At 40.8% G+C, this 24346-nt stretch overlaps 1 protein-coding gene across 1 annotated transcript in view; it reads left to right on the forward strand.

Annotated features, from left to right (window-relative positions):
- Positions 1 to 24346, forward strand: part of TMPRSS7 (transmembrane protease, serine 7) — a 32729-nt gene that overhangs the window by 2901 nt on the left and 5482 nt on the right. The window contains exons 3-13 of the mRNA XM_003797692.1: positions 1872 to 1939; positions 3052 to 3242; positions 5641 to 5869; positions 7622 to 7752; positions 9028 to 9140; positions 12593 to 12699; positions 16978 to 17114; positions 18734 to 18841; positions 21427 to 21537; positions 22289 to 22405; positions 23916 to 24087. Coding sequence (XP_003797740.1) covers positions 1872 to 1939; positions 3052 to 3242; positions 5641 to 5869; positions 7622 to 7752; positions 9028 to 9140; positions 12593 to 12699; positions 16978 to 17114; positions 18734 to 18841; positions 21427 to 21537; positions 22289 to 22405; positions 23916 to 24087 — 1484 coding nt within the window. The remainder of the gene's footprint in view (positions 1 to 1871; positions 1940 to 3051; positions 3243 to 5640; positions 5870 to 7621; positions 7753 to 9027; positions 9141 to 12592; positions 12700 to 16977; positions 17115 to 18733; positions 18842 to 21426; positions 21538 to 22288; positions 22406 to 23915; positions 24088 to 24346) is intronic.

Consider the following 24346-nt stretch of genomic DNA (forward strand, 5'->3'; position numbering starts at 1 on the left):
TCGCAGGCACCTGTCCTCCCAGCTATTTGGGAAGCTGAGGCAAGAGGATCCCTTAAGTCCAAGGTTTTGAGGTTGTGGTGAGCTATGACCAATTGCACTCTACCCAGAGTGACAAAGTGAGACTCTGTCTTAAAAAAATAAAAAGAAAGAAAGAAAAGAAAAAGTTTGTCATTATAAAACTAATAAATATTTATTGTAAAAATTAGTAAAATTTATAAAATTATTTAAAAAGTCATTAAATTCTTCTTTGATACTATCACCCGAGATAAAGCTCCTTTTTATTCTAGACTGCATAGGCATCGTGCAATACTAGAGTATTAGTAGGTATTTTGTTTTATGATCTAATTTTTTCTCTTAACATGATAGTACATATTTATATGCAAGTAAATATTCTTAAGAAAAGAAGTCTGGGCTCGGCGCCTGTGGCTCAAGTGGCTAAGGCGCCAGCCACATACACCTAAGGTGGCGGGTTCAAATCCAGCCTTGGCCCGCCAAAACAACAATGACGGCTGCAACCAAAAAATATAACCGGGCGTTGTGACAAGGCGCCTGTGGTCCCAGCTACTTGGGAGGCTGAGGCAGGAGACTTGCTTGAGCCCGGGAGTTGCAGGTTGCTGTGAGCATGCCACAGCACTCTACCCAGGGGGATAGCTTGAGGCTGTCTAAAAAAAAAAAAAAAAAGTCTGAATACACCCAAAGTTAGCAAATCCCTTTTTTATTGGATGCTTAAGCTGTTTCTAATTTTTGCTACGATTAATATAAATAATGCAACAGCAAAACTGCCACATGAATTGAGTGTATCTCAGATTACTCCCTTAGGTGATTTCCTAAAAAGTATAATTACTTGTCCAAATCGAAAAATATCAATTTATGGCTCCTGGCACATACTGCCAACTAGAAGGTTTCTGCCAATTTTATTCCCACTATGGAAATACAGTGGTGACCTTGATGCGGTAAGTGGCTGTGTATAAAGAGGAAGGACTGTGAGAGAGAAGGCCAGCAGTCGAAGTCATGGTGGTTAGAGTGGCTTTTATTGAAGGCCTTTTTTTGTACAAGGTTATGTTACTAACCCTCTTACTCAGCAGCTTTAGGCAACCTGTTCTGTGCTGCACAGTGACTTTAAACTCCACAGCGCACGTTTTTTTGCACTTTATTTTACAATTTCTAAGTTTTTGTTTTCTCTTTTTTTGTTGTTGTTGTTTTCTTTTTAAAATCCCAAACAATTAAGTAGGTGGTTTTCCAATTATGTAGGGAGGGGAAAACAACTTGGGCAAACAGAGTGAATTTGGTTTTCAACATGCTAAGTGAGGGCAAGTAAATTGAAATAGCTCTTCGGAGCCATAGGGAACCTGTGGCCTTCAAGGCCAGAGCCTGCTGCCCCTGGCTGGGTCAAGACCTCAAGACTGAGTTCTGAAGGGCGCTGGAGGACCTGGCTGTGGGTACCATTCGCCCCCTAGTGGCTAAAATGAGGGTATGTCAGTAAGGCTGTAAGTAGCACCCGTGTACTGATAGAGAAGGGGTTGAGTCAAATGCTGCACTATGAAAATGGGCTTAAATGACTTAGTTTGTTAACTGTAGAGGAAATTACTCTTTGTCACTGGCAGAACACAGAAGCCTGTTTAGAGTCTTTAAAGAGAGCAATCAGTACAAGAGGGTAACATTTTTCACAGATAGAATGAAAGTAAGTAATCTAAGAATTGCTTCTGGAAGTTAAGAATTTATTTGAATTCAAGAAATAATGTCTAGAGTTGGAGTTAAGGGTTTTAGTTTGAAGCCTGCTCTTCTCTTGTCAGAGCTTTGACCTACAATATGCAACATACTTTGAAAGGAAGACAAGTTTGAAAGACTAAGACACTTCGATTCTTTTTCAGGTCAACCTGGTTTATACAACATCTGCCTTCTCCAAATTTTATAAGCAGTCTGTCGTTGCAGATGTCAGGTAATGTATGTCCCTTTGGGGGGGATTTCTGTGTTCACGCTATAAATTCCACTTAAGGCTGTGAAAGGGCTGAGATTCCCCCATTCTCATGTAACTTTTGGGGGGGGGGTCGTTGTAGGTTAATAGCCTATCAGCACAACTGGTGACATTGCCTTTGCCCTGCTGTCACTTTGTGTTCTTGGTCTTTATCTGCCAATTCCTGCCTCCTCCCCATAGCTGTCCTATTTCAGTGCCATTGGGCAAAATGCTCATGGAGGTGGCTACCGTACTGGGTGGAGGGTGGAGACAAAAATAAAGCAGGGGCCACTAGATCTCAATGTCTGGTGAAAAACTGGTTACTAGAGATCTGAGGAAAAAAAATTTCATGGTCAATTAATTTTTAGAAAAAATTGTGCACCATGTACTATATTCCACTTTCCCCCACCTCTGATATATCTTCAGAAATTCATAATCTGCTTCGGCACATTAAGGCATGACGAAGTCTTGGAGTAAAGCCACTTGATCACCTTTCTTAACCTCCCATTTCCTAGGTTATTTGCTACAGAAAACTATTTTATATTTCTTTCACGATCATGGCGCATTTCTGCAATTAGGAACTCAAGTCTTTGGGATCAGACTGAAAACCAAGTTGGGCTTGATTCCTGGATCTGCTGCTTACCAGATGTGTGACTTTGAGTTCTATTTGGTCTCAACTACTCCAATTTCTATCTGTAAAAATTGAATAATAATAGGACCTTATCCATTGGATTCAAATGAGCTAAAGCAGATTTAGCACAATGCCTGGACATGGTGAGGTATCAAATGTTATAACTTATTTTTAATAGCAGGGGCTATTGATCAATAGCCATAGCAACAGTATATTCTCCATAGAGATGCAACTCTATAGTATTAGTTCTAAATTTAAATCCAATGCAATGATCGGAATACATGTAACACGATGCTTTCCCTTTCTGGTTCCCATGATAGGGGGAGTCAATAATTACTCAAAGAAGGCAACAGATCTGTTGCAGGATGTACTCACTGGCCTTACCTTGAACCTGTCAGTTGGGTCTATCTGTGAGGTCTACTTTCTAAGAGGTATCCATGAACGTTTCTCTTTTTCATTATAGCAGCAACAACAAAGGCGGTCTCCTTGTCCACTTTTGGATTGTGTTTGTCATGCCACATGCCAAGGGCCACATCTTCTGTGAGGACTGTGTGGCGGCCATCTTGAAAGACTCCATCCAGACAAGCATCATAAACCGGACCTCTGTGGGCAGCTTGCAGGGTCTGGCTGTGGACATGGACTCTGTGGTACTAAATGGTGATTGCTGGGTGATTTGCCTGTAGAGTTCCTTCCTGCAACACTCTTTTTTTTTTTTTGAGACGGAGCCTCAAGCTATCCCCCTGGGTAGAGTGCCATGGCATCACGCTCACAGCAACCTCCAACTCCTGGGCTCAAGCGAGTCTCCTGCCTCAGCCTCCCAAGTAGCTGGGACCACAGGCGCCTGCCACAACGCCTGGCCATTTTTTGGTTGCAGCCATCATTGTTGTTTGGTGGGCCTGGGCTGGGGATTTGAGCCTGCCACCTTAGGTGTATGTGGCTGGTGCCCTAGCCGCTTGAGCCACAGGCGCCGAGCCATGCAACACTCTTGATACTTGTCATTCTTGCAGTCAGCCTTATAAGGAAGTACTCTCGCCCATAATCCCTGTGTTAAAAAAGCAACCAAACAAATATAATCATAAAATAGGATTAGCTGAAGACAGTGGAGCTATGTAAGTAAAGGAAAATGCAAAATGTTAAATACAGTGATAGAACCATAGATTTGGGAACAAAACATATATGAAATTGAACTTACCGAAGTGTACAATTATTTAGCTCATACATCTTCAAACTAAGTTCCCAAAAATAAAGTCCTAGAGAAGAAAGATTTTTGCTAAGGTTCATTTTATCTCTTTCCTTGTCTAGATAGAACTATACTTAATATCATGTAGTGTTGCCCAATGCTCCAAAATGAGTTGCCCAGTAGCCCCATCAAAATGCAAATTTCATTGTCTTCACAGTGAAATGGTTTGATTACTGTGTAACTCAAAATTTATGTAGCTTTCTTCTCTTATTTGAACTGTGTATGTTAAAATATGTATGTATATATTTTATAAGTACATGTTATGTGTTACATAGATATGGTAGAAATTGTCTGTAATATACATAAGAAGACTTGCACACTAGGCATATGTTAGGTGACTGATTAATATTTGTTAAATGAATGAAAAAGGTCATGGAATATTTTGTACCACAGATATTATTTCAGATAGAAGATTAATTATTATCATACTTGTTCGATTGCTTTTTTAACTTTAGACAATGCTTGAAAGTTGTAACTATGATTTCAAGGACACAAAAGTAAAGCGAATGGTATAAGGAACAACTGTCAACTCAGAGGCTGCCTGTGTGATGTCTAAATACCTGAACAACCTCCCCCACCTTCACTAGATTATTTTAAAGAAAACTCAGATGTGTTTGATTGGTTTTAAATAGCTAAGTTTTACTAAGTAAAATTCTAACAGAATAAAATTATGGGATTAACAGTCTCTTTTTCTGTGTGTTTTTCAATGCAGCTGGACTTCGGTCGGATTACTCTTCAACCATAGGATCTGGTAAATTGTGTCATATGGTTCCTTACCCTCTCTACATGCACATTAGTATCATTTTTGATTGTAATTTTCCTTTTTTAATGATAGTGTTTGTTAGTGCTCTTTTAGTAACAAGTGATAGGAATATAGTCAAACTGGCTTAAGTATAAAAGAAACTTGACTGGCTCATGTAACTGGGGCATATATGGAGTGTGCTGGCTTTAGGCATGTTTGGGCCCAGGTTCTAAAGTACAATATCATCAGAACTCTTCAGCTCTGCCTCCTTCTGTTAGAGCTTCATTATCAAGTGTGTCTTCTATTGTAGTGGCAAAAAAATTGCTGCAGGCAGATCCAAACTTATAATTCCAAACTTACAATTTATCAGTTTTTCAACCATAATACCACCCTCACATGTTTCTTGACTGTTCTGGAAAAAGTCCTGGGGCTGACTCTCAAAATGGCTGCTGGCTGATCCAAACTTATGATTTATTAGTGTTTCAACCATGGTAGAAACTATCCCCACATATTTCCTGACTGTTCTGGAAGAAGTCCTGGGGCTGACTTTCATAAAATGGCTGCCAGCGGATCCAAACTTATAATTTATCAGTGTTTCACCCATGGTAGAAACCACTCCTACGTATTTCCTGACTATTCTAGAAGAAGTCCTGGGGATGACGCTCATAAAATGGCTGCCAGCAGATCCAAACTTATAATTGATCAGTGTTTCAACCATGGTAGAAAACACCCGCATGTATTTCCTGACTGTTCTGGGGCTGACTCTCACTGTCTAGCTTTTCTGACAGCATGCCCACTCCTGCACCAACTTTTTTGACGTCGGGTTATATGCCCCCATCTGAAACTAGGAGTGGGGTTAACCCCAACCAAACTATAGAGACAGGCTAGGAATAGTTTCTCAAAGTAAAACCTAGGGCTGTAGCCAGAAGAGAGTGCAGTGGACTCCAGGTTGGCAAAGGTGGCAGATGTTCTCCACAGGACCTTTTCTGCTCTTTACATTTCTATCACAATTTCAATAAAAGTCATTCCTAAAAATAAAAAAAGAAAAAGAAAAGGAAATGCTGTCTCCACAGACAAAGGCTGCTCTCAGTACGTCTATGCAGATCATCTGACCTTCCGCTACCCTCTGGAGATTTCGGCAACCTCGGGGAGGCTGATGTGTCACTTCAAGCTGGTGGCCATCGTGGGCTATCTCATTCGGCTCTCAATTGAGTCCATCCAAATCGAAGCTGACAACTGTGTCACCGACTCCCTGACCATTTATGACTCCCTCTTGCCAATCAGAAGCAGCATCTTATACAGGTATTACACAGGCACTCTTGTCGGTGGGTGAGAAGATTTTTATTAATTTATTTTGTTGTTGTTGCAGTTATTTTAGATGGCCCACGCTGAGTTCAAACCCACCACCCTCAGTGTATGTGGCTGGCACCATAACCACTGTGCTAAGGGCTCTGAGCCAAAAAGTTTTTCTTTTTTTACAAGGCCTCTGTTTTATGGTATATGTTTTCCTTGGATTAAAAAAAACAAAAACATCTTTGTGTGCACTCACGGGATCAAAGACTGACACCTGTGCCCTATTTAGTACACCTTATACTTTAGAATCCTTGCATTGAGCCCACCAGACTCAATGTTTGTTTTTCACTTGTAGTGAACAAAACTCTCAAAGTCATTATAGCAAGAATTTCAGCTAATATATCGGAAATATTATAGGTATTCTGTGTAATTTTGCATCTGTTATAAACACAATGAACTCGACCATTTCAATAGATTGTAAGAATTCTGTGAGGATTGGATAGCATTAGTAAACAATTCAATTTTTTTCTTACACATATTCCTTGTGGAAAATGAGGTCAATCAGAGAAACAAATGTCAATTTACAATCTCATTATCCAGAGCAAAGTTTTGTTATATTTTAGCATAATTCCTTCCATTTGTGTATTTTTAAATACACACACATATTTTACATATACCTTAATTTTTTTACTTACCAGTAGACATCTGCTTAGGGGTGCTTAATATTTGATAACATACAAATGAGTTAAACTCTAAGAAGTTACTATTTGTTACTTACTGTGCTAAAATGTACCTAAATTATTTTTTAACACCATCTGCACGTGTATGTAAGAATGTTTTATGTGTGTATGCGGTGTTTATATGTTGGTGATGAATGTGCATATTAAACATTTAAACACTATGTAGGGGTACAGTGAATAATAACTTTGCCACTGACTCCTGTTCCTCGGTCATTACCAGTTTCTTTTCATCCTTCCGGACATATTTGATTATTACCTCATTTAATACTCACCACAGTGGTCCGAGGAATGTACTATTATTATCGCTACCATTTCAGAGAAGAGAAACTGGCATTTACACATATTTAAGCCTAGTACCTTTCACCCAGTGAAGTGAGGTAGCTGAGTTTTTTCCTTGCTGTTTATTTTGAAACAGGGTTTTGCTTTGTCACCTGGGCTCAGGTGCAGTAGAATGATCATAATTCACTACAACCTCAAACTCCTGGGTTCAAGCAATCCTCCTGCCTCAGCCTCCCAAGTAGCTGGGACTACAGGTACATGCCACCACGTCAAACTAATTTTTTCTATTTTTTGTAGAGATGGGGAATCTTGCTCTTCCTCAGGCTGGCCTCAAACCCCTGGCTTCAAGGGATCCCCCTGCCTTGGCTTCCCAAAGTGCTAGGATTATAGGTCTGATCACTGGACCTGATCAGAACTGAGTTTTGAATCAAGTTTTCATTAGGGCTTGTGACCTTAGCCATCAAATGCACTATCTTTACATCTTGTTTGTGCTCAAAAATGGTCCAGGGATATCCATCCAGAGAATTCTTTGGTAGTAGTTACTGGACAAAAATTTCTGTACCTTTTTCAGCTCTGCTTCATCTATAGAGCCCTGTGGCCACCAAGTGATGAAGACACAGCTGGCAGAGACTGAGTCACAAGAACTGAGCGGATGGCCCAGGAAATGTGTGGAATTTGTGTTGAATGGAGGTCCATCACTCAAATAACCTATTATTCATGTACTTTGGTTATCTGCTTTCAGGATTTGTGAACCCACAAGAACATTAATGTCATTTGTTTCTACAAATAATCTCATGTTGGTGACATTGAAGTCTCCTCGTATACAGAAGCTATCAGGAATCCGGGCGTATTTTGAGGTCATTCCGGAACAAAGTAAGTCTTCTCCAATTAGAGAGGAGTCACTTTTAGAAATATTTGTTATGATGCTTTAGTCTTATCTTTCTGGGGGCTAATACTAGTTGTATTAGTAAGGATGCTGAATCAGGGTCCAGTGAAGGAGAGAGAGATCAAGTTAGTTATTTTAACAGAGTGAATTTAATGAAGAATTGTTAGTGTTAATCATCTAACATCTAATTGTTAGTGTTAATCATCTAACATCTAATTGTTAGTGTTAATCAAAAGCAAAAAGGACAAGAGAGGAACTGTAAGATATCATGTGTATAACACATGCAGGGCAGGGGGAACAAGGGACAGAGGTCGAATTATTGCAATGGAGAGCTTGGAGGAGGGGTCTGTGATGTGAAACTCAGACCCCTGAGAGGAGTTGCTATTCAGCTGCTGCTGTTGTCTCTGAGTTCAGAACTGTTTTCTGAGAAAGCAGTAACATCTTACAGACAGATCTGTAGCCAAAATATATGAATTGAAAACAAATACATAATTTGAGAACAAGTATTTTAGCTTGCACATCGGTTGGGTGCTCTTTCTATTCAATTGATTAATTAACTAGCTAAACAATTAATTTAGAGACAGTGTCTCACTCAGTTGCCTCAGCCTAGCTTACAGCAACCTCAAACTCTTGGGCTCAAGTGATCTTCCTGCCTCAGCCTTCTGAGTAGCTGGGATTACAGGTGCCCACTATAATACCTGGTTAATTTTTCTATTTTTACTAGAGACAGGGTCTCACTCTGGCTGAGGCTAGTCTTGAATCCCAGAGCTCAAGAAATCCACCTGGCTTCACCTCCCAGAGTGGTAGGATTATAGGTGCGAGCCACCGTGCCCAGCCATCTTCCTTTTTTTTTTGAGACAGAGCCTCAAGCTGTCCCCCTGGGTAGAGTGCCGTGGCATTACAGCTCACAGCAACCTCCAACTCCTGGGCTCAAGCGAGTCTCCTGCCTCCGCCTCCCAAGTAGCTGGGACCACAGGAGCCCGCCACAATGCCCGGCTATTTTTTGGTTGCAGCCGTCATTGTTGTTTGGCGGGTCCGGGCTGGGGATTCGAACCTGCCACCTTAGGTGTATGTGGCTGGTGCCTTAGCCGGTTGAGCTATAGGCGCCGAGCCCATCTTCCTTTTTAAAAAAATAAAACAAAGTTCAAAAGCTGTTAAAGCTTCTTGATGAAGGCAGTATAAATTTTATAATTAAAGAAATGTGTATTTTCCCATTGTCTTCTAGCTGTAAATCATGGTATGTTACTGGGTATCTTTTTCAGAGTGTGAAAACACAGTATTGGTCAAAGAAACCACTGGCTTTGAAGGGAAAATTTCAAGTCCGTATTACCCAAGTTACTATCCTCCAAAGTGCAAGTGTACCTGGAGATTTCAGGTAGCCTCGTTTTAACAGTATCTTAGAGAAATATTAATGTTCTATTTTTAGTAGCATTTTGTTCTTAATTCATTACTTTTATTTTTTAAATCGCAGAATGGATATTACCTAATTTTACAAAATTTAAACATTATTAAAAGATGATGTTATCTAGCAAGAACACAACATTTTCCTGTCATTTCAACCTTCTGCCTACAAATGAACTGCTTTTGGCAGTCTGGGGCTTATTTTTCCAGTATATGTTATTTGTTTGTAGTAAAAAATGCAAAACCATTATAAGAGGATCAAAAAATTCCTTTGACAGAGCACATTTATTGATTCTTAGTCATTAGCATTATAATAGGAATAACAAAAAAATAATAAATTGGATTAGGTAGTACAGTTAGCCCTCTGTATCTACAGGTTTTATGTTTGCAATTCAACCAACCATGGATCAAAGACAATTTATTAATAATAGTGAAGAGGTGACTTAAGTGACAAAAATATTGACTTGGGTCACCATAAAGTTTTTTATACAAAAGTCGGTTTCTGTCCTCCTCAATTCTTCTTAGTGTCTGGTCCCATTTACCAAAGGATAATGATTCCCTCTTTGCAAACTCACTTTCAGCTGAGTTTTAAGGTCTTGTTTCTCTGAGAAGGATTAACTCCTGCTTCAGCTTAATGTCAGTCTGATTCTTCTCCCACCCTCTCTTGCCCACTCAACAAGTGCTTATTGACAGTCTGACACATGTCAGGCTCCATATGGGGACACCTCGTAGCAAGATAAAGTCTTTGTTCTCATGGAGTGTACAGGAGAAGAGGTAATAAATATGTAAAACCAAAAAAGAGTGTTAAACTTACCATATGTTGTCCATATTTGTTTAGCACTTTAGTGTTTTGGGCGTTGTATTTTTATTTTTCCTTCAAAACACACCTCTGATGCGGAAGAGATATTCTTGCTGCGTTCTTTAGAATATCTAAAGAGATATCTAAAAGAGATAAAGAAACAGAGATGTGTAAATCATTCGCCAGAGATGATTCAAATGAAAAGTGACCCAGGTAGGATGAGAAGGAATCATGGCCTCACATACCTAAATTCTTGCTCCCTCCCATTCTGGGTCTAAAGATGTTCAGCTTCCCTTAGTTTCATAACAACCACTTAGTTGAGCATTTACCTCCCGCTCCTTTCCTTCGTTTTGTGTTCTAATACATTTTATTATAGAATCTTAGAAAAAGAAAATAGATCAGTGCTATGAATGATCCCAGCTGTCATCAGTCCAGCACTGCACAATTTGAGTCCAGCAAACATAAGCAGGAAGTCCCAGGGCCAGGCAGGTCACCTCCTTATATCACTTAAGAAACAGAGATGAGTGCCCAGAAGGAAACCCCTCTGTCCCTGCATCTTTGCCACAGAAACTTCCAGGGTTTATCTGAGGTGGGTTCCTCGGTTGTGTGTACACAAGTTTAGGCAAATTACAGGTGACTGAAAGATAACGTCTGTTGTGCATCCTGTTGCCATCACTGACTAGAGAAATACTTAAATATCACAGGTGCTGGTGAGGAGGATTCCTCCCTTTACTTGGTTAAAGTTTCCACCACAAAGGGAGAGGGTGGGGAACAGAAACTGAGACTACAGAACATATAAGGAAGTAGGATTCTCATTTTTTGGTCATTTGTCGAAATAGCTTGTAATACATCGTGAAACTGCACCTCCTCACTCTATTTGTCAGGCAGGTTAATACAAGTCGTTCCCCTTGACCAAGTATGTGTCAGAGCAATACGAGCCAGTGGGTAAAATGCATCCAAAGAAAAAGACAATAGGATTGAACAACAAAGTATTGCCTGAAACTTAACTTGAAGGTATTTTCAACAGACAAAAGTGAACTGAATAGTGACTCAGAAAAGCTGAACAATGAGAATGAGCAACATCATTCATGGCCAGTATAAACAACCAGAAGCAGAGTTCACAGCCCTCCACCAGGCACCACAGAGAGCAGGGCAACAGCATCCCCGACTGGGAAGCCAGAGGAGAAGGGCAACCTGTAGTGACAAAGAGGGTGGTCTACAAGATCTAATTAGGACACAGCTTTAATACTTCTTTAACATTCAAAAATCAAAACTTATAAGAAATACAAAGAAGTGGGCAATATTCAAATAAAAAGTTTTTGTTTGTTTGTTTTTTGAGATAGCACTCTCTCTCTGTTTCCCAGGTGGGCCTTGAACTCCTGAACTCAAGTAATCCTCTTGCCTCAGCCTCCCAAGTAGTCAAATAAGAGATTTATTTATTTATTTATTCATTTATTTATTTAAGAGAGAGTATCACTCTATTGCCTAGGCTAGAGTGCTGTGGTGTCAGCCTAGCTCACAGCTAGGGTTCAAGTGATCCTTCTGCCTCAGCTTCCCAAATAGCTGGGACTATAGATGCCTGCCACAACTCCCAGCTATTTTTTTCCTGTTTCTGGTAGAGATGGGGTCTTGTTCTTAGGCTGCTTTTGAATTCCTGAGATCAAGGGCTCCACATCCCTCAGCCTCTCAGAATGCTAGTATGAGCCACTATGCCTCAAATAAGAGATTTTAATTCTCTTCTTCTACCTCATGGTTGAGATAGTAGAGGACAATAAATAAGGCGAGGTAGGATCAAATGACTTTGGCAGCATATACATGCAGAGAATACTCCTTTTTCCTCCAATGACTATGGAGATTTCATAAATTTGATCACAAAGAAATTCTCCATAAATTCTAAACTTAAAAGCAAGTGTAACCAATAATTTTTTATTCAATTAAGATAGAATTAAAAAACTTGAAAATGGGTGAACCAAAATTCAACTCTCTCAATATAAAAATCCTCTCTTAAATATTTCTTGGGTTAAAGTGAAGATCAAAATGAAAACTCTAACATACTGGACAGAATGTATGTGCATGTCACATAGTGCAATGAAAAGATCACTTGCACTGTGTGTATGCGTGTATGCGTGTATATGCGTGTGCATGTGCATGTTTGATCAAATACATTGGCAGCTCTTTCTTGTTTGGCTGCTTCTGACAACACCTGGGGTGACTCACAGAGCCTTCAGAAACACTCAGGTTTAACATGAAGAGGATGCTGATTCATTTCTCCTTTATCTCAGGAATCTGAATGATGATTTAAATAAACCCGTGTCATTATTTACATCAAAAGAGGAAAACGCTTACTCATTAATCAGCTGAAACCCAGGATGTGTACCCCATCACCCAGCTTTACCTGGAGCCCAGCAGCTACTCCTGAGTCCCTGCTGCTGGCTTCTCTGTTAACCTCTCTACATTGGCCAGCTTTGTTCAGGGGAACAGGCTTACCCCACCAATGGCCACAGGGCACCAGGAGTAGAATACTCTTAAAACAAGCCAAGGGAATGAGTACTCAATGAGGAAATTTTCACTTGAAACATGCATTTTGATTGAAGCATTTTTTTAAACTTAATATTTGCTTTTCACAGACTTCCCTATCAAGTCTTGGCATAGCTCTGAAATTCCATAACTATTCAATAACCAAGAAGAGCGAGAAAGGCTGTGAGCATGGATGGTGGGAGATTAATGAGCACATGTAAGTGATTTCCCTATGTGAGGAATCTGACAAAAGGTTCACAGCCATGGGTCTGTGCAAGAGGTTGCACTTTGCCTTTTATGGATAGGGAAACTGAGGGATATAGGAGTTAAGTGACTTGCTCAAGACCACTCAATGAAAGACTGAGGCAGGATTCAACCCTATGTGTTAGGGCTCCTGCCCCCTTCTACTGTGCTAGGCTGTGGCCTACCAGTGCATATAGTCTATACTTCACCAAAGTATAGTATCTGTGACATCACAGATAGCATTATCAAATCTTAGAGCCGGGGGGAGGGGGAATAATAAATCGGGGTTCTGCTGGTACAAAAGTAGAGACCATTCCCCATTTTTGTGAGGTCTCAAAACAGTCCTGATTGGCTTGACTTAATCCCTGACGCGGGGAAATGGGCTGAAGCTGATCAGAAAGAAACCCAGAGAAATCTAGGTGTGTGCACTTCCTGAATCAACCCAGGAGGTCCTCACTCTCAGTCTTAATTTGTCCTTTGGTTGTTTATTTACTTCTAAAGGTGTACTAGGTATTGAATAGGTATTTAAAAACATGGAATGCTCTGACTTGAAGCAAATAGAATAACTTCTCAGTTTCCTTTCAGAGAAGAATCCTGTTAGGCTGAAGGATTTACCTGCTCCTTCTTTGGTCATTGTTATTCTGTATGTGGAATCTTCCCTTTCTAAGTGCTTTTCCTGAGCAAACTCCTTTCAGTTCCTTTATACAGTCTACTTGCAAAATAATAATTGATCCCCTCTTCATTGGAATAGGCCCAATCAGCTTTAAAGGTATTCTCAGACCCATTATTAAAATGTTAAGATTATACTACTTTGGGGAGTTAAAATTGAATTGAGGGTGTGTTATGTAGGAATCCCAAGACCTATGTTCAAATTCCAGCCTTGTCATTTAGTAGCTATATTAACTAGGATAAATTATTTTACTTCTTTGATGTTCAGTCTATGAAATGAGGTAATGTTTCCTACTTAATAAGGGGTTTGTTTATTTGGTAAGCACTCCATGAAATAATGTAGTTATACACCCCTAAAATTAGCTATTATTAATATGAATAATAAAGTTATTGTCAAAATGACATTGAATAAATCAATATCATAGAATGTGCTCTAAGGTTTAAATAATATTGGATTTTGGTATTTAATGAAAACAAAGATCCAAACAACCTACCTTTATAAATCTTTCCTGAAAATGTTAGTCTGTGACAAGTGTGCTTTGGAAACAAGGTATTGTTTTAATCCCACATCATACCTTCACTACCCAGGCTGTGTTTGCTACTGCAGAAGTAAAAGTAGGGTCTTCTCCCAGTTCAGACCAGGAAAGCTCCCTGATCCAAATATTTTCCCTAAAGGGCCAGTTTCCTCAAGTAGTCTTGTGGTCTGGCTGAAATCCTATCAGATTCTGGTTGCACCCTCAGGATTTAAAATGCCAATCCTTCCCATTATCAAGCTGTTTCATCTACAAAGGAAAGACTCTAATTGAGCTAATTGAGAGGTTACCCTAAGGGAATTGGGACTGTAATAGGGAGGGAGGAAAAAGTACTGCTGACTGCAGGGAGACTAATGGTCTCCTCGTTAGTAGTTCTGAGAGCCTGGGGAAGGGGTGCCCATGCTCAGGGCAGCTGGAAAGTAGTTAGTATGTGACCGTGGAAGAAATAGATGGCCTTCCTACAAAGCTTTTGTAGCACTAAGCTCCTGAGGGGAAGGCTTTTGGTACGCTGGAGTTTAGTATCAGGCCAACAGGTATCCAGAGGCTGGTTCTACTTACTGGCTTTTTTAACTTTAAAGTTACTTCTCTTCTTTATATCTCAGTTTCCTTACTTGTGGTATGTCTGTACATATAAATGGACTGTCACTGAGTGTCCATGAGGCAAGGGAGTGAAGCAGAACTAGACTCTGCCCCAGTCACTCTGTGCAGGCATTAGCCAAGGCAGTCTCTGTGATAAGTACGAAGCTACTAATTACAAACCCCACTGCAGCAGATGGTCCTGGTATTTATCTGCCCTTCAGAGGATGCATGTTGAACCCATGGAGTAACCTTGTAACTTCCTTGACCTTCTGTTGTCTTTGAGGCTGGGTAGCCATGCACCAAAGGCATGTGCCAGCCTGACCTTCCCTGAAGCACGAGATTTTCATGTGCATCCAGCCCCTAAAAATCTATAAAAAGAAGGCCAGAAATTGAGTCGATGGGCTTGGTTTTGGGGATACTAGTCTGCCAAATCTCCCGGCCAGCGCATAAATCCACTTCCTCTTCCAACTGGTGCCTGGGAGTCTTTTTGTCTGCGTTGGCTCCTGCTATATCTCCAATCCCTCATTTTTTAAATGTTCCCTCTATAAGCCAATCATGCCTTGTTGCATTCTCTCCCCATCTAAACTCCAGCTGAAGCATGAAAGCAAAGATCTCTTTTCTCTTGATTCTCTCTTACAATGCAGGAGAACTCCACAAAATGTTAATGGCGACAATGAAGAAAATCATAATATATCATGACATAACGTAATTATCATGTTTTTAGAGCCCCATTCTTAGCTAAAGTTAACCACCTAGAGTAAACTCTGGCTCCAAAAATTCAGCTTGGAATTTTCAGCAGCCTCTCACACCCTGCTCCTGCTTGGCCAGCCAGCCACTTGCAGCTGCTATCTCTTCCTTGGCTTTTAGCTCCTTAGTTCCTGAATTTCAGCCAATTGTGAAAGATTCTTCGGGAAATATTTTTCTTCTCCAAGCCTTAAAATCATAGATAATCCTTGTTCCCAGATGCCCCCACCTGATCCATGGAACATGACGGTTCCCAAGTGCTTCGGGAGCCTGGAGTGATTGGCATTAACAGGTTCCAGGGGCGAATGTCAACCCCAAGCGTGTGTCTGCTCTCTACCTCCCATCAAGACCTTGTAGGTTTGGGCTGACCGCAGGGGCTCACACCTACAGTCCTAGTGCTTTGGAAGGCCGAGGGGAGAGTGTCTCAGAGTTTGAGACAAGCCTGGGCAACATGGTGAGACCCTATCTTTGAGAAAAAATTAGAAAAACAAACCCTGCATATTTCACCATGGGAAGAGCCTTGCCTACACAGGGCAGTGGCCTAATTTATCACAGGCCTGTAATATAATAATATTCTGTGCTCCACATGGTGCTAATGTAGTAATAATTTCTTTTTTTTTTTTTGAGACAGAGTCTCACTTTGTTGCCCTCTGTAGAGTGATGTTATAGCTCACAGCAACCTCTACTAAGTGATTCTCTTGCCTCAGTCTCCCAAGTAGATGAGACTACAGGAGCCCGCTACAATACCCAGCTATTTTTAGAGACGGGGTCTCTCTCTTGTTCAGGCTGGTCTCGAACTCATGGGCTCAGGCAATCTGACTGCCTTGGCCTCCCAAAGTTCTAGGATTACAGGTGTGAGCCACTGTACCTGGCCTTATAGTAATAATTATTAACAGAAGTAACAGGAATGATATTTTTTCAAAAGGACACTAGGGACCTGGAGCACACTAAGTAATGAGAGGTAAGAAAAAAATTGAAATAGGAAAATATTGTAGATAGACATTAATTCTTTGGACCTTTCCGGGGACAAATCCTGAAGTACACATCGAATTTCCATGTAATTTGGAAAAATGTCTTTTGCTTTAAGTGTTGCTGGAATTCCTTACATATTTTCAACCTAAGCTCAGGGATATAGATTTGAGTCCATAAAGAGGCTTGTGAACAAAAGCAGGCAAAAGCAGGCAGTTCTTGTTGTCAAACAGGTTTTTCTGGGTTTTTTTTGAGAGGGGATGACACTATGTTGCCCAGGGTGGATACAGTGGTGTGATCCTAGCTCACTGTAATCTCAAATTCCAGAGCTCAAGTAATCTTTCCTGCCTCAGCCTCCCAAGTACCTGGGACTATAGGCACGCACCACCATGCTCTGATAATTTTTTACTATTTTATAGAAACAGGGTCTTGCCATGTTGTTCAGGCTGGGTTACACAGTTTTTACACTGGAAAAGGAGAGAGGATTGGGAGAATCTGATACATGTTTCTTCTGCTCATAAGTGATGGTGAGACAAGTAACAGGCGGATAGTACTATTATTGTTCTATCTAGCAGAGTAGAAAATCGAGGGGGCGAAAGTTGCTTGATCACAGTCACGTATAGAATACCATTAACTCTACCGTGAGCATCTCTGCCTACAAAACCCAAATGAACAAAGTCTTAGTGAACTCACTGTCCATAGGAATGCAGTTGACATAACGTCAAACTGTGGGTCCTCTCACACTCTTGTCTTCTCAGGTACTGTGGTTCCTACATGGATCACCAGACCATTTTCCGAGTGCCCAGCCCTCTGGTTCACGTTCAGCTCCAGTGCAGTTCAAGGCTTTCGGACAAGCCGCTTTTGGTAGAATATGGCAGTTACAACATCAGTCAACGTAAGTCTTAGAAAAACCTTAATAAATAGTTAAATGGAGGCTAATGCTTTCTCTAAACTTTGAAAATTTAACAAGTGAACCTGCTTTATTTGTGCTATTTCTTTATATATATGTGTATTTTATAATATATATACATAGTACATGCATATACAATAAAGATAACAAATATTGTATAAAATTACATATTCTTTCTCTATTTTAAGTTATAGGAGAAATAATAACTTTTTTCTATGACTTATTTATAGTTGAAAAATAATTTCTCATTTGAAAAATAATTTCTCATGTCATTCCTAAAATATAAGATGAGCGCCATTTTTTGGTGTGCTGTGATCTTGCCATGATTCTCTGTGAGTAAGATGCTCACATACAGTGGATCTGAGGTCAACAGTTATGACTCACTGTGGCCTGTGTTGGATAGAGTGAGTTTGTTGGTGGAGCGAGTTCAAATATCAGCCCTCAGAATGTTGAACTTGAAGCTCACAGGGAAAAATGCTGGAAGAATGGTCAGGAAGTGACTAACAGAAATGCTAATGTTTGAGGGAAGTCGTTAGAGCTGGGCAGTGTAGATAGTAACCTGCTTAGGAAATCCTCGACCCACTTTAACATGGCCCAAGTAAAGGTTATGCACTGAGGAGTTCATGAAGACATGACTTGAGCTCCTTTCAGATCATGTCCTTCTTTGCCAGTCCCCCAAACATCTTCTTCTGGATTCAGAATATTACCCCTGAATTTCAAAATATTCGTTTCCAGCAGAGACACAGGTAAGTAAGTAAGCCATCTTATTTTTAACTTTCTTCTAAACCCTGACTATTTTCCAGAGGCTCATCCACTCTACTGTATGAGAGTTTGGCCTGACTCTGCATTCTCCTGCACTGTTTTTGCACAAAGAGAGAAAGGATTTCTCTACTATTTAGCAATAATCTCAGAATTAGTGATTCAAGATCAGGAGGAGAGTGGATCACTGTCGAGCACCTTGGCTAAAGTGGAAAGAATGATGGGCAGGGAGGTATTAGCCGAGAGTCTGAGATTGTTAGGCCAGTCACTAATCTCTCTAGGTCCAAGGTGATAAGATCAGTGGTTACCAATCTGTTTTGGGACAGAAACCACTTGCAAAAGCAATTAAAGATATACAGAATAACGCATGTGATCACAGAGCACTCAGATGCCAGAAGTCCATTTATAATTCCAGGGAGAGTCTAAAGACTCTACATTAGGAATGCTGGACTCTGTTCAGTACCTTGCCACTTTCACATTCCTGAGGTATATGATAAAGCCATCTCGCTGAGTCAAGGCTATGAAGTTAGAGGACATTTTCTTGTGCACATGACCTGGATGCAGGTTCACTTGGAGCTTCTGGAGGATTACTTCTTCTTATTTCTGCATTTTGTCTTTGAATTCCAACAACCATGATTTGATGTTATTCAGTGGTTCTCAACCTTCCTAATGCCACGGCCCTTTAATATAAGTCCTGTGGGTCATGACCCACAAGTTGAGAACCCCTGTATCCCTACTGCTACCCTTTCCACTCCCTTCCACTTGATACTTTGTATTTCTTTGCTAGCGTGGTCTGGCCATTTTCAGGGGCCCACCCAAGGTTTTCTATTTTGTATTGCCTGTAGCCTGCCCTGTTGGATCTTTCAGATGCTCCTCCGGTTTGTGTGTCCCTCAGGCCCAGCGCTGTGATGGCGTAAATGACTGCTTTGATGAGAGTGATGAACTTTTCTGTGGTGGGTATCTGAGCTTTTTATATGACGTTCTGATGAATAAGTAACTTCTCAGGGCCATTGCCGCTGCTGATGTGTTTCCTTGGGTTTGGTAGTTGTCATCTATCACCTCGTAATCCACTGTCCAACAGTCATTTACCCTGGATCATGCATCCGTGGGTTGTCTGGGATATGACTGAGGTAGGCTGGGCTAATATGGGTGGCTCTGCTTCAAGTATTGGGTTGTGTTTGGCTGGGTCATCCCAGGTTGGGATTAGGTCTCCCCTTCATGGCTCCTCTCCTCACTGAGCCAGTGCACTAGGCTCGCCCCAAGGAGAGGCGAGCGCAACCATGTGACTCCTCTTATGTACGGCCTGTGTTTGGAACTGACACACCAGCTGTGTCACATTCCATGGGTCAAAGCAAGCTACACAGCAAAATCAATGTACAGGGACAATTACTTTGCTCACCTTACGGCCTTGGCAAGGGTGGGGTACATATTCTGCCACAGGGAGTGCAGACCAGTGGCCAATAACTTTGTCTACCACAATCTTCAACACAACAATTGTCTTTGAAAGCACTTATCCTCCATCTAAAGAAAAGTTCAGAAATAAACTCTTTTAGCATGCTCACTTATGGAACGCCACTGTTGTCTGTAAATACATAAAAGAGAAAGTTTTGTTGCTTTAAAAAAACCTGTGCAGGGCGGCACCTGTGGCTCAAGGAGTAGGGCACCGGCCCCATATACTGGGGGTGGCAGGTTCAAACCTGGCCCCCGCCAAAACTGCAAAAAAACAAACAAACAAAAACCCTGTACGGTTTGCATTGGCATCACATCAGTAATGACTTTGAGTAGAAAATCTCTGTCTTGGTTTTTCATAACTATTTGAGCCACCTTCCCGAATTTATATCCAGTTTTCAGGAGCCATATGGGAAGGACAAATCACTGGACGATGTGACACTGCTGGCAATATTTTCTCCTAAAGGTCCAAAGTATTTATTTAATTCAAGCACTAGTATGATGGTGATACTTTTTAATCTTTTCCATATCCTCGAATAAATATTACAATAAACATACAATAACAGTTAAGCATACTAATTGCAAAAAAAAAAAAAAGTACTCATGAAAAATGACCTGTGACCCTGTACCTTCTTTTTTTTATTGACTATACAAAACAAAAAGTCCCCTTGTACTTATGGTTCATTGACCATTTACATCTATGGGATCTTCTATTTATTAAGAAAATAAATACCATTATATAGTGACTGAAGTTTTGTTTTTTTACATTATTATTCTCTGCTACGATGCTCCAAACAAAAATAATTAGTGTTATTTTAGAATAAGAACTGTTTTTTTTTTTTTTTTTTTTTTTTGAGACAGAGCCTCAAGTTATCCCCCTGGGTAGAGTGCTGTGGCTTCACAGCTCACAGCAACCTGCAACTCCTGGGCTCAAGCGAGTCTCCTGCCTCAGTCTCCCAAGTAGCTGGGACCACAGGTGCCCGCCACAATGCCCGGCTGTTTTTTGGTTGCACCCGTCATTGTTGTTTGGTGGGTCCGGGCTGGATTCGAATCCACCACCTTGGGTGTATATGGCTGGCACCTTAGCCACTTGAGCCACAGGCGCCGAGCCAAGAACTGTTTTGATAATCGTTTCTCATGCCATTTTTTGGGAACTGTTCTTTGGGAGTCACTTAAGCATGTTCAGAGGTTTAATGAACTATTTCAGGGCACCAATTTTCCTACCTTCTGCTCCTCACAAGAGATACCACAGTCAAAACAGAAGTAGTTAACAAAGGTGGTGCCTGTGGCTCAAGGAGTTGGGTGCCAGCCCCATATACAAGAGGTGGGCGGGTTCAAACTCAGCTCCCGCCAAAAAAAAAAAAAAAACCGCAAAAAAAAAGGAGTAGATAACAAAACTAATAACTTTTCACAAACCCAGAAATGTCCAAAATGTCTAAGGAATCATACTTTCTAAATGTGGTTACTAATATATCATGCTTATCATTGATCTAAAGGCAATTCATGAAAATAGTCCAGAGAATAATATGATAGGTATACACTGGTATGTCCTAATTTAGGGAATGGATATCTCAAGATAAAACAGTTTTAAAGAGAGTTTTCTTTACACACAGACCCCAAGCCTGTTGTCCTCTGAGATGTCACATTCATTAATTCATACAATAAACGTTTAGTAAGGCACTGCTATTTTGGTCAGGGGCTTGAGGTACATATATGAATAGGAAAAAATCCTCAGTTTCAGGGTACTACCACTTTGTTTGGAAGGTTGACAAGTTCAGTTTAGATAACAGCTTATTATTTTTATTTTCTTTAAAATGAATTACTTACGATACATTTGATTGTAATTAAATAAGCCACTAGAATTTAACACATTTACACAGAAGCAAAAATCATACCTGACAAACTTGAGTGGTAGGAACTACCCCAAAGTTTAAACATCTGCTTTTCCTTGTGGAACTGCCAGTTTTGAGGAATATGCCTTTTATTTTATTTAAGTCAACTGGATGATTTGTACCTTTAACAGGCTCTTCTGGTCATCAGAGAACCCAGCTGTTTTCTCAGGCTCCTGAGCTTTCTTTTCTCATTCCAGTGAGCCCAAAGCCTGCCTGCAATGCTAGCTCCTTCAGACAGCATGGCCCTCTGGTCTGCGATGGCTTCAGGGACTGCGAGAATGGCCAGGATGAGCAGAACTGCACTCAAAGTAGGAAGGCTCCTATGCCCTCTGCCCTTCTTCCTATAAAACTCTTTTACATCAGAATGAAAACACCTCTGCTGGCTTGGGGCAACTTGCCTCCTCCCCCCTTCCTGGAACTTTCATAGTTTTAATACATAAAGTCCCTTGTCTTGGGAGCCCCTTTAGTCCCAGACAAATTGGTAAAGTTGGTCATTGTAAATGGGATGAAGTATGTGTGTGCATGTGTGTGTGTTCAAATGTGTATACTGACATTGTAAGATTTTCATTGCTTACTTGCTTTTAAGGCTGCTCAAGATTGTAGGATACTGAGGACCTGATATAAAGAAATTTGCCAGATATTGTGATGGGACATGTTCTTTCCTCACCCCCACAGAAACACAGATCTCCCACTGGTTGTGAACAAATGTGCTATCATTCACAAATAAAAGACTGAGTTCCACAGTGATTTTTGCTCACAAACTTTCTGGAGAATAAGATAAGGTAATAGGAAAAATGCCACAGCCTGAAGCCACTGACGTGGCCGGCTCCTTTGCAGCTCAGATGCTTAGATTCATTCTCAACACGTGTGCCTGCCTCCCATCAAATGGTTCTGCTTGAGCGAGGGAACAGTTCACCCTGGTGCTTCATTTCTCCCTGCCATTTTCCCTAGAGCATCAAAGCCCCTCCTGTGGTTAAACCATCCTTTGCAGGGTTCTCTGTCGTTCACCCAGTTCTGTCTCTGGCTAGGAAAAGCTGTTTCTTCTTTTGTTCATGTTAGGTATTCCATGCAGCAACAGAACTTTTAAGTGTGGCAATGATGTCTGCTTTAGGAAACAAAATGCAAAATGTGATGGGACAGTGGATTGCCCGGACAGAAGTGATGAAGAAGGCTGCAGTGAGTAGAAATTCATTCCTTCTGATTTCTGTATTCCCTCTTCAGTGTATCTGTTTTTCCATTTTCCTTCCTTTCTTAGTGTAATTCCCCTGGCAGAGGTTGCCCCAGGCCCAAGGGAGAATAGTAAAATACTGTTGCATGAGCCTGAAATTGTTTCTCAGGCATAAAAACTCCAGAGTGGATTCTGTCTTCTTGATAATAGCATCAATGCGCAAGATTTTTATAATGAGAACATTCATTTGCTAATAAATCAAAGAGCTCCCTGGTCAAGGGAGCTCTTAAATAAAAAGCTCATGAGAAAAGAAATAGATGCTGGAACACAGTGGATGACTTTGTTAACAATGCCTTATGTTACGAACAGTATCTAGTGCCAGTTCTTTCTTTAGCTAAGTCACAGTACCAATAACTAATATGCCAAATATTCTTACTGGTCACGTGGCCTCTAATTGGCCATGTGGCAACATGTTAATCAGACCTCTTTCCCAATGCTATTTACACTCAAAATAATTGTTCTGATAACTGGTTTTTCTTAGTAGGTTTTTATTTGTCTTGGACTTACAAAATCTCTCCCAAATTCTTTCTTTTACATCAGTGTAACTTCAAACAGAGTCTCAATTCTGTTATATATGGAACATAGAGTTTCCTCTCTACCTAACAACTCACTCCACAGGCTGCTGCTTATATTATTCCAGCTGTTACTACAAGTCTCATCCTCCTCTCACATGATTATTGTATGAAGGGGCTCTGCCTTGGGGCTCTTCAGGAAGGAGAAGATGGTTTATAGGGCCTGGTTTCAGACGGGCACACATATTCTCTCTCTTTTAGATAAGTGGAAAATTTCAAACTGCTTACATGATGAGTCTGTTCCCAGCCAGCACAAAACCTGACTTAATTTCCAGTTTTTCTTATTTTATTTTGTAATTTAATTTTTTTTTTTTTTTTTGCAGTTTTTGGCTGGGTCTGGGTTTGAACCCGCCACCTCCATCATATGGGGCCAGCGGCCTCCCCTTTTGAGATACAGGCGCCGCCCATGTAATTTAATTTTTTAAAAAAGCTCAGATTAATATGAGGGTACAAATGATTAGGTTATATTGTTAGTGTTTCTAAGGTAAAGTTCAAGTTCAAGCCCTTCATCCAGGGGGCTTCATCCATATGTGCTGTACACACTCACACTGTGCTCATCAGGTCCCAGCTCACCAGTTTCTCTCCCTCCTGCCCCCAGTTGAACTTACTTGCGTTTTTCTCCCTTATGGGTGTGTGGTTGTTTTTCTATTGGTTTCATATTAGTATTGAGTACACTGGATACTTGCATTTCCATTCTTGTGATACTGTACTAAGAAGAATGTGTTTCAACTCCATCCAGGTAAATACAGAAGATGCAAAGTCTCTATCTTTTTATGGCTGTACAGTATTCCATGGTAGAATATACCACAGTTTATTAATCCATTCATAATTTCCAGTTTGTCTTCCATGTCTCCCCTCAAATCATGTGTGCCTTCCCCTACTAAAGGCTGCAGCAGGAGTTCCTCTAGCCTTCACCGCATCGTAGGGGGCACAGACACCCTGGAGGGGGCTTGGCCGTGGCAAGTCAGCCTCCACTTTGTTGGATCTGCCTACTGCGGAGCCTCCGTCATCTCCAGGGAGTGGCTTCTTTCTGCAGCCCACTGTTTCCATGGAAACAGGTAGGACATCCCAATCCTCACTCTCTGACCACAGACCATACCTCTGCCCTCCAATTGTGGGAAGAAGCTCCCTGTTGGGAGATGTTCAATCAATTCAATTGGGGGGTACCAATTGTGTGCAAAACGTTTTTATAGGTATTATTTATATAAGGGGAAAAAACACCAAGGGAAATTGTAAGAATAAATAGGCTTTTAAGAGAAAATAAGACAGAGCTTTCACGTCAGAGGGAGCAAACCTATGAGAATGTGCAGAGAATAC

The sequence above is a fragment of the Otolemur garnettii genome, unplaced genomic scaffold (genome assembly GCF_000181295.1).
Source record: "Otolemur garnettii isolate 467f Iridium unplaced genomic scaffold, OtoGar3 scaffold00122, whole genome shotgun sequence".
Lineage (NCBI taxonomy): Eukaryota > Metazoa > Chordata > Mammalia > Primates > Galagidae > Otolemur > Otolemur garnettii.